This window comes from Atta colombica, unplaced genomic scaffold (genome assembly GCF_001594045.1).
Source record: "Atta colombica isolate Treedump-2 unplaced genomic scaffold, Acol1.0 scaffold27, whole genome shotgun sequence".
Lineage (NCBI taxonomy): Eukaryota > Metazoa > Arthropoda > Insecta > Hymenoptera > Formicidae > Atta > Atta colombica.
In genome coordinates, this window is record NW_017259370.1 from 2,226,464 (window position 1) to 2,236,503 (window position 10,040).

Sequence of the window (10,040 nt, forward strand, 5' to 3'; positions counted from 1 at the left end):
TTTTTGCATATTCTCGAAATTTCAAGTATAGTATTGTCGATACTTAAGTGTTTCAATTTTAAGTGTTAAGAGATTATCATAAGAAACAAGAAATTTTCCAACATGATTAGAAAACAATCACAATATGAAAGATTCAACCATCGTAAATATTTACATCTAGGTGCTAAATAATAAAATGCCTTTGTATTAATAATCCAATAATACGATTTCAAGTTTAAATTTGTATAAACCAGATGGTATTGTGCTAAATTATTAAAACGTTTATTCACTCCACTCATGCGGCATAATGTATTATTATTATTATTTTATTCTGCAAGATAAAATATAAAATTTATTAAACGGAATAACAGTAAATATTATTATGTATGATCAGTATAACGAAAACTTCTTCTAGTATACTTTACAGAAAGCTTAGAAAAACTACAACATGATGGTTTCTTGGATTTATCCGAAGAGTGTTTGACATCTTTCATAAACTTCTTTGGAAGTTCTTCTGATAAAAAACTTCTTTTGTTACATATAAAATAGCCTTAGTCTCTGTGATCAGAGTATATGAAAAAACATATTATGAGATTCTTCTTTAAGAGGTAGTACATAATAATAACAATATAGTCAATTTAACGCGTTAAAAAGCTGAAATCTTCAGCTTTTTAATGGAATTGATTTTGTTATTCTACGACAATTTTTAACAATTCGACAATGGATTAAACAATATGTTACATGTAATTTTTTATTATTTTCATAAAATCAGCTATAGGGTATCGAATTGTTAAAAAAAAAATCGCCTGCAGGATATTATAGTAAATACTGTACTTGTACTCCACGAGAGAAAAAAATTTTTTTAATTTTCTTCTTTAAAATTGATATATTGACATTTTCTGTATTTTTTAAAATTCTTGAGTAAACGTAAAACTTGAAATAGTCATAGCTTTGTGAAAAATTACATTAGAATAGTTTTTAAAAAGCAATTGTCTTATTGTCGTGAAAATTCGCTATTACATCGCTAAATAATATTGATACAAACTTATTTTCACTTATCAAAAAAAAAAAATCATATTTAATATTGACAATTGTAATACCTTTTGTACATAATGCAATCAATGTCTTCTTAAAATGAATTATATCTTCTTCTCCTTCTTATTTGAATGGTTTCAAGGTTGGGAGACAATACTGCCAGATCTCGGTTGATTTGGTTTCAAAAGTCTCTAGAATCTTCTTCAAGTTTTTGGCTTCTTCTACTCACCGCGCCACTTGGAACCGACTAGAGCTCCAGAATCTCACGACAGGGCGGGAGGGAGGACGAATTTGTGCCGCATAGATGAACTATATATACACTGGAATGGACATTTCTGCTATGAAGCATAGAAAATCATGGCACCAATTGATCAATTTTCCATGTAATTTAGTATAAGAACGAATCAGAAGTGTTTTCAAGTGCTCATGCGCACTTACATTTAGTGTTCTTTAGTGAGACGCATATGTCAGCAAAATCATCGTGTGTAGAGTTGTATTTGAAAGATTACTTTGATTATAAATCAACCTAGAAAGCGTCCATTCTGTTATTTATGAATTCTGATAAATTGAAATCTTTTATTCCCTATTCCTATTGTCTGTGCTTTTCATTGTGTTTCCAGCTTTACAGACTCTCTCGACTGATGCGATCTATGTAGAGCTTTGCGAAATGGCACAGATAGAGCTGGCTATCTACAATCGGTACGAGTCGCTACTCGCTATATTACTTCGCGCATTATGCCGGTATAAGGCCGGAATCAGATTACGCATTGAAGAATGAGATGAAGATTGAAGATTGAAAGATTGAAATTTGACCAATCAGAACAAAAGGAACCAAAATTTTTTTGTCCTCTTTGATGAAATTTTAATCTTTAATTTTTAATCTCAATTTTCAATGCATAGTTTGATTCCGGTCTAATGGCGAGTCATCTATCGATTATATTTGAATCTATTTCACGATTTGCTCGGTTATCGTGCTATGTGCTCACTTGCACATGGAATGTTGATGCATCACGCGATAGCGCAATGAGGTGATGCTATGGCGTTAAATGTGGCAGCTTCCGACAATATGTCGTCAAGACCACGTGGGCTAGAAAATGGAGTTATTCCTTACCGCTAGATTGTGTCGATTTCACAACCGGTAGTTTTTTCTTCTTCTTTTATATTTGAGTGACTTAGGTGTAGCCGGATTAACATGGCCAGACTGTGGGTGTTACTTTCGTGGCAACACCCAAAGCGAGGCGAAATACACGTCCAATCCGCTCGAATTCCCGCGCAAGACTTAGGTTTGATCATGATATAAATATAAAGGTTACTATTACGCATGATGTCACGCGTCATGATGTAACGATCATAATGAACCAATAAGAAGTGCAGAGCGAAGTGAAACAAATGTACAGCAGTGCAGTATATCACTTTGAAGTCATATTGAATTCTGACATCCTAAGCGATTTCTGATTGGCTCTTTACTTTAGACGACTACGCATCCAATGGGAATGGTACATCTATATTTTTACATTATGGGTCCGGTGATCAATGCTGCCCGGATGATTCTGTCGCTTTGCTTCGCGAAGGCCACGTGCAAAGAATTGACTAACTACCGAAGGAGGTCAGGGTACAATGCGTTTACACTTAAAAGTGCTTTGTAGATATGTAGGCCCGTATTCAAAACTTTTATCTCTAAAAACGCGTCTAGTATAGTATGCGTAACATAAATTATAGCATGTTAGCGCGCTAACATGGTTAAAAGATTGAGATTAAGATTGATAAGATAATGGGAATAGAACAGGCCGAGATTGAGATTGCAAATTGAAATATAGGGCTCCGTATATTTTTCTTATTTTCAATCTCAATCTCAACCAATAAGCTTCCAATACTTCAGTCACATGACTAACCTCATGTGACTAATCTCATTAAATGTATTGTGTATGTTCAAAATAATAAATTATAAAGGATTATAAGAAATACAAACACAATTAAAACGTATAAGTGCAATTAAATGCGTATTCAATAATTTTTGTTATGTGTGATTCTAGCTATTCTTGCTAATAGATAATTCTAGATATTCTCAATCTAATCTCAATCTTAATTGATGTTAGATACAATTCATAGTGTGATTGATCTTTAATTTTAATCTCAATCCTATTCTCAATTTCAATTTCCAATGCATAGTCTGATCACGGCTTAAGCGCGTTCTCAATACGGACCATAGTATATTGTAAAAGTGTGTTTATTTCTCTCAATAAAGAACATTTTTTTCAATAATTATATTTTTTCACTACGGAGTGAAGTTGTTCAGAATGGGAATCGAAGATTCGGTTTAGAAAATTCGAATAAACAGTCACAAATTAATACCAATCACTGACTTTATTCTTTAACAACACTGCGAGAACTATGTCTTATCAGAAAAATATTCACGACGAAATACAAAAAGTGCGACGATCGAAAGTATTACAATTGCGTCAGAGCGTACATAAAGTAAGAGACTCGATAACGAATTATATATATAACGCGTTTGTTGCGACAGTCAATATGAAGTGTTGATTTCAAAATGCAAGCTTCAGATTGGCTGTCGCAACAAACTTGCGGTCGGCTTGCAATTAATGTAGAACCGGCTTAAAGCTGTGTTCGGATTCCTATTCGAGTGTCATATCATCCTTGTTTAACGTTCAGTAAATAACAAGGATGATATATCATTTGAGGAGCACCCAGATGGGAATCCGAACGCAGCCCAAATTGTTGATTTTCAGTGCTGACAGTGAATTTTTTGGAACACAAGCTATGTCTCTTACTAGAATGCTCCCTAGCATTTTAGAATTAACGCACTCCAACGCACTTTAGAGGAAGGAAAAGAGCAGTTAATAACATTCTGCGAAGTTTGATGTCGCGTAGAATCTAATGTCTTGCGTTCTAAGGATTTTAGCTGATAATATATTTGTCTTGTAAAACTATATCAGATAATTAATAGTCACTCTACGCTTCTTCTGACGAGTACTAAGTAAATACTACGATTTATATTATAAAGTATTATACTTTTAGATTATACAATATACATTCTGATTATTTATTAATATATAAATCTTCTATTATGTTCAATGTAAAATTTGCTTTTCTCTGTTTGTTTTTATGAATTTTTATAAATATATATACAACTGTATTCGTACAAAAGATGTGCAATAATATTTAGTAGTCGATGTGACTTTAATAAGTATCAAAATGAGTAAAATGTATAAAACTGCTGCTGTCAAGACTAAAAGTTTAGGAAATTATCAACGAACTTTCAAAACTCATGATGCAGAACAAAAGGTTTCACAATTTTTTCTATAATGCATATAGATAATTTTTCTATTATGTCTGAATAAATTATCATTTTTTTATAAGAAGCGTGTTATGATGAGCCCTTCCAATGAAGTTATAATGTTTGGCCAAGATCACATTGTAGAAGTCACAGTAAAAAAAAAGAATAAAGGTCAGAAACGTACTTCGCCTGTAGCAAGTTGTAGCTATGGACAGAAAGCTGAGAAAATAAGATCTACAACTGATAGTAAAACTCCACCAAACTGGAGTAATGTTTTTAATCAGAATTTGTTACATGTAACAAAACAACAGTCTTCTAAATATAATGGGAAAGAAGCAGAAAAGAATATAAATGCTAAAAAACAACAGAAAAGTACTATCAAACATCCTCCTGTAAGTCTCATACAATTTTAAATGCACACATGTATAGAATAGGATATTTAAAGAGTTACAAGCTATGTAATTGTATCATTTTTGAAGAGTAACTATGTTTCTTTTATATCAGTTGATTTACTTCATGCTTATTCTGTATAAAGATACTAAGGTGTTTATAAAAAAAATTAAAAGTTTAGGAGAGATTTTATATTAAAACGTATTAGAATAAAGTATAATATATCTCGTAAACTATTAATTTTTTGATATTTCTACCTTAATATTTGTGTATGCAGAATAATTAGGGGAATTATATATAAATAAAATCAAATTCTTTCATTTAAAATTGATGGAGATAATCCTCAATATTGAAAAATCTTTTTTTAAAATTGATTTTATCATTCTTCCTCCTTGAAATTATACAATTTTTGTCTGAACATATTTTTGATTCAGCATACTTTAGAGATAATAGCTTGTGCCACTTTAAATGTCAGCTCTATATATGATTATATGTACGCTTTATAATAATCCTTATATTGAATATATTGTTTATATATAATTTTATAAAAAACGTCTTTCTAGATGAAGTTAGATGAAAAACATTCACCATCCTGCTGTTCATCAATTCTTGTTCAGGATTGTGCTGTACAATGTTCTGAATATGATTTCAACAAATTTGCTGATTTTAATCCAGTACACATGTTACATTTAATAAGACAGTTGAAAGAGTTAGTTAATAAAAAGGATAAAAGAATCTGTGAAATCTTTACTGAAATGGAACAAATATTGCAGAAAATACCGGTAGATTGTGTAAAATTGCATATTATTTAAGTATTATGTCTATCTGTAATTTATATTTTGAAGGATATATTTTATTTGACATTATATACATCTATTAAATTGTTCTGTTACTTTTATATCAGCTTTGAATTTATCACATTGTTATTTTTTGCAGGATCTAGAAACCAAAGAATCCACTGCAGTTCCACTAAAGGAATCTGGTAAAAAGATAAAAACTTTGTCATATGAATCGTTCATATTAGAAAGAGAAAGATTAAAAAGGTTTGTTGCGATATATAAATGTAATAAGAAAAATAGAAGTTAATACTAATTTTTCAATTTTTTTATTTTACATCAGTGAAATTCGAGAGCGAGATGAACGACTAAAGGAAGTTGATCAAAAATACGCAGAGTTGACATTTCAAGTAGAGATGCTTACACAACAATTGGAAGAAGCAACTTATAAAAAGAATGATACAATATCAAGGCTAATGCAACAAATTGAAAACAATGAAAGAACAATTACAGATTTAAAAACGAATCTAAATAAGCAAACAGAATTTGTACGAAAAAATGACATTGATAACAAATGTTTAACAATGGAAATACATAAACTTTCAGCGTTATGTTCTAATAGAGATACACAAATTATTGATTATAGAAATACAATACAGTGAGTATATTATATATTCTATCATTAATATGTTTATATTTTAAAAAATTTATTGATCGCGCGGTGGACGCATAATTGTAAATTGTACAAATTACGTAACAACATACAATTAATTTATATTACAGAGAGCTACAAAATCAGATTGAAAAACATTTAAAAACTCTATATGAGATATATATGAAAGAAGGAAATACAAGTCCTTACATATCGTTAATTCATACAGGGCATGCATGTTCGTCTCCTACCTCAAGTCTTTCTAATGGCTTTAATAAATCCTGGAATGATTTATCAGACATTTCTTCAGAAGATTCCGTTGCTAAAGAAAATATTTTAAAAGAAGATGTGCCCGTTAAAGATTTCGAACTCGTTAGTTTACTTGATGGAGAATCATCACATACTGTACTGCCGGATCAAAATGAAGGTAAGTCTCTTTTGAGTTTACTAAACAATTATTGTTAATTGAATCGCCTTAATGCAATTTTTAATTTATATTAATGTTTATTGTTAACAGTTAAGAACGATAAAAAATCAGCAAAGCAAAATAATGAAAATAATACAGTTTGCCAAAATATGAACGCGAATGATGTAACCACGAAAAAATCCTTGCATCAATCTTCAAAGAAGGATGACAATAAAGAAAATGACATCCATAAAATGAGAAAGTATACAACGCTTAAGGAAAAACAAAATGATTATACTAAAAATTTATTTCTGAATGCATCAAAAGTTCTTGAAAGCATTACAAAATCAACAATTTCTGACATAAGGAAGCAAGGCGATATGCAAAATAGGAAATCTGTTAATGTACCTAGTCCATTACGAGACTGTCCACATCCTGATTGGAGCGACAGTAGTTTACCTAGTGTTAGTACTGTCTCCGACTTGGACATGATACCCTCAAATGATGTTTAAAAAACTATATGCTTAAAGGAGAATAATCACTGGATTCTCAAACACATTATTCTCTATAGGAATTATTAATATAATTCCAATTGACTGAGTATACATAAGCATGAATTTATATCTTGTTGCAGAACTGTGATAAACCTATAATGCACATTCTACTTAAATAATGAAGTCTATGAAAGTTAGCGCGATATACAAATAAAATTGCTTGATAATCACGATATTTTAAAAACGTTAACATGTCAAAGACATAATTTGCACACACACATCTTATTAAAATCAAATTGTAATATATATTGTGCACAAATTGTAATATATATTGCGAGTTTTCACGTTGATATTGTTTATTTAATAAGATTGTAAAACCAAATTGTAAAAATAGATAGTCAAAAATATATTTTTCTGTAAATATATAAAACTTTTATTTGCAAATTCGCTTGTAGTTCTCACGATATCAAGATTTTGACATATAACCTGTATTATTACGAATTAACTATGCATATAATGTTTCAACATATACATTTGCTTTACGGAGAACAGGTCACGAATATAAATTTTACGCACACAAGAGAACAAGATGTATATATATAGATATATATATATTTTTTTTATCACATATGTATATATACAAGTAAAGTATAATACTTATAATATTTTGTAAGTCTTAATAGGATTAAAAGGGAACATTTTAATACACGTAAAACATTCATCAGCTTTGCATGAAGACGTCTTGAAATACATTTTATATTCGTATTTTCCAGTAAGCGTGTGGTATGTACCTTTTCTTCTGTAAACATTCGATTTCTTTTTTTTCTCTCTTTTGACGGCTCCTAATGATCGAGAAACTTCTAACGGCTAATAACATTACGAACACAGTCCCAACGATTCGACGCGCGTAAAATGAGTAACGATAAACATCGAAACGAAAAAGACTGTCTTCGCGCTTTCTTTTTACCTCTTTCTTCTTTTTTTTTTTTTTAATCATTTAGATGAAAGTGTGATAAAAACGGATGATATAATGTTTAAAAGTCTTTATTTTATATTCGTGCTCTCTCACAAGGGAATTTTCCTCGATTTATTTCTCCTTTCTTGCTTTCTACATTTTGTTACATAATATATCTAAGGACGTACCGTAGATCGGTTTTATAAAATAGTTAATCACAAGTGTTTCGCAAACAGTCGTTCAATTTTGATTATTAATTTCAGGCTCGACTCGACGCGTCATTAGCCCTATTCCCCTTCTCGGTCTCTCGCGTTTCGAAGATTCGACGATCGAATCCTCCCTTTCCTATTATATCCAAAAGGCAATATCCCAATTTGGCGACGTCCCGTTCCGCGCTTGAAGAAAATTCCGTCGCGATTTGGCGAATCGAGGATATCGAAGTTCCCTTCCTTCAGATACGTATACTTTCACGTACAAGTAAGTACGGTTGTCTTTATTATTAGAGGCGTTCTAAAAAAAACAAATGTGAATTTAATTTGTTCGTGTGTTTGCCGTACGATGTTAAACTTCGCATATGTAGGCCGTATCAAAAGTCACACGCATTTTTCTCTCGAGAAGTTTTTCCATCAATACTTTCAAATTGATAAAAATTTTTTGCCTCTTCGACAAATCTGTAGACGTACTTTAGATTGCATCTCGAGCCTGAGATTTATATATTAGTAAACAAAATTTACTAATAGAAAGATAAGATTTTATGATTTACGCGATAGAAAGATAAGATTTTATGATTTATATCACATAGCTCGAAACTCCTTAATTCGTAATCTTAATTTCTATATAATTTTATAAAACTTCATATCGAGGAATTTGTATGTAAAACAATCGCGGGACTTCCGATACAGCCTGTACAGATCAAGAATATATTGAAATTAAATTTGATTGCGATTATAAAAAAAAAACCGTACAGTGTCCCGTCGATGAGAATAAACTTCGACAGCACACTATAAGTCGGTCGATCAGGTGATAACAATGATGACGTTGCTGATGGAACGACATGTTGTGTACGCAAATGTTTACCACATAACGTCCTGATACTGGCTAACTTTTATCTTTCCGCAAGTTTACCAAGGATTAATTTCATCGACAGAAATTAGACAGGATGCAACTTTTGATTTTACAACTTTTGATTGAATTCTGCGAGATTCCAATCGAAAAACGACATCGCGTAAAGGCGCGAGACTATCGCGATCGTATTCATGTCAAACTCACATATGCAGAGATTACTTGGAGAAACAATTTGCAACTGTATCTAAAATCCATTACATAAAACAATAATATTGAAGGCTGTCGAGTATTCGCGGAATCACGTCGATGTAATTCTTCTTTTTTCTTGTATATGAATTATAGGTCGGTACTAATAATCGATTTTTATATTTAAAACTATCTGAAGTACAGTTTTAAGATGTCATAAGCCAATCACAGAGCCGTATTAACATCTTAAGACATTACTTAAAACGATCTTAAAATAAGAACGAATGTGTCACTATGTGAATACCAGAGACATACTATAGATATACAGAAGATAATGTCGGAGAAAAATATTTAACACACAGTATTCGGCACAGTGGAAACTTTTGCGTAAATGTATGCGTGTTTGTGTGTGTTTGTTGTGTGTGAGTTCTTCGTATATCTATCATTTTTAATAAATACATATGTACAATATATGTGTCGGTCGTGAAGTTAACGCGTCGGCGTTCGCAATTCGCTTTTGGTACTATCTGCATCTTCTCCCTTTCTTTTGATTTCTTCGCTTCGAAACAGCATAAATCTGCATAGCCGGAGTTAATTGCTGTCAATGTACAATCGGACGCTGCGACAACGGACGAATGGAACGCTAATTATATATATGTATTTGTTTGGACAGGCCAGCTCATTTTCATAATTTCGGAAAAGAAATTAACAGTTTCGAAATTCTTCCTTTTCTGCGGATTATTAACGATCGTAAAACGAGTCGTCGCATGATATAATATCACTAATATATATATATATTTATATATA

The 10,040-nt window shown here is 31.3% G+C and overlaps 1 protein-coding gene and 1 pseudogene across 1 annotated transcript; one reads left to right on the plus strand and one right to left on the minus strand.

Annotated features, from left to right (window-relative positions):
- LOC108689331 overlaps window positions 1-2,911 on the minus strand; it is a 3,488-nt pseudogene extending 577 nt beyond the window's left edge.
- Window positions 2,912-3,965: 1,054 nt separating this feature from the next.
- Window positions 3,966-7,299, plus strand: LOC108689453 (putative leucine-rich repeat-containing protein DDB_G0290503). The gene is made up of 8 exons (XM_018196218.1): window positions 3,966-4,009; window positions 4,181-4,317; window positions 4,393-4,701; window positions 5,263-5,481; window positions 5,636-5,742; window positions 5,819-6,133; window positions 6,259-6,554; window positions 6,645-7,299. Exons 2-8 carry the CDS (start codon window positions 4,228-4,230, stop codon window positions 7,043-7,045), a joined length of 1,737 nt encoding a protein of 578 aa, XP_018051707.1. The 5' UTR covers window positions 3,966-4,009; window positions 4,181-4,227; the 3' UTR covers window positions 7,046-7,299.
- The last annotated feature ends 2,741 nt before the right edge of the window (window positions 7,300-10,040 follow it).

Coding starts and splice junctions, on each gene's coding strand:
- LOC108689453 (XM_018196218.1), top strand. CDS start 4,228: ATGAGTAAAATGTATAAAACTGCTGCTGTCAAGACTAAAAGTTTAGGA. Junction 4,318..4,392: donor CTCATGATGCAGAACAAAAG/GTTTCACAATTT, acceptor TTTTTTTATAAG/AAGCGTGTTATGATGAGCCC. Junction 6,555..6,644: donor ACTGCCGGATCAAAATGAAG/GTAAGTCTCTTT, acceptor TATTGTTAACAG/TTAAGAACGATAAAAAATCA.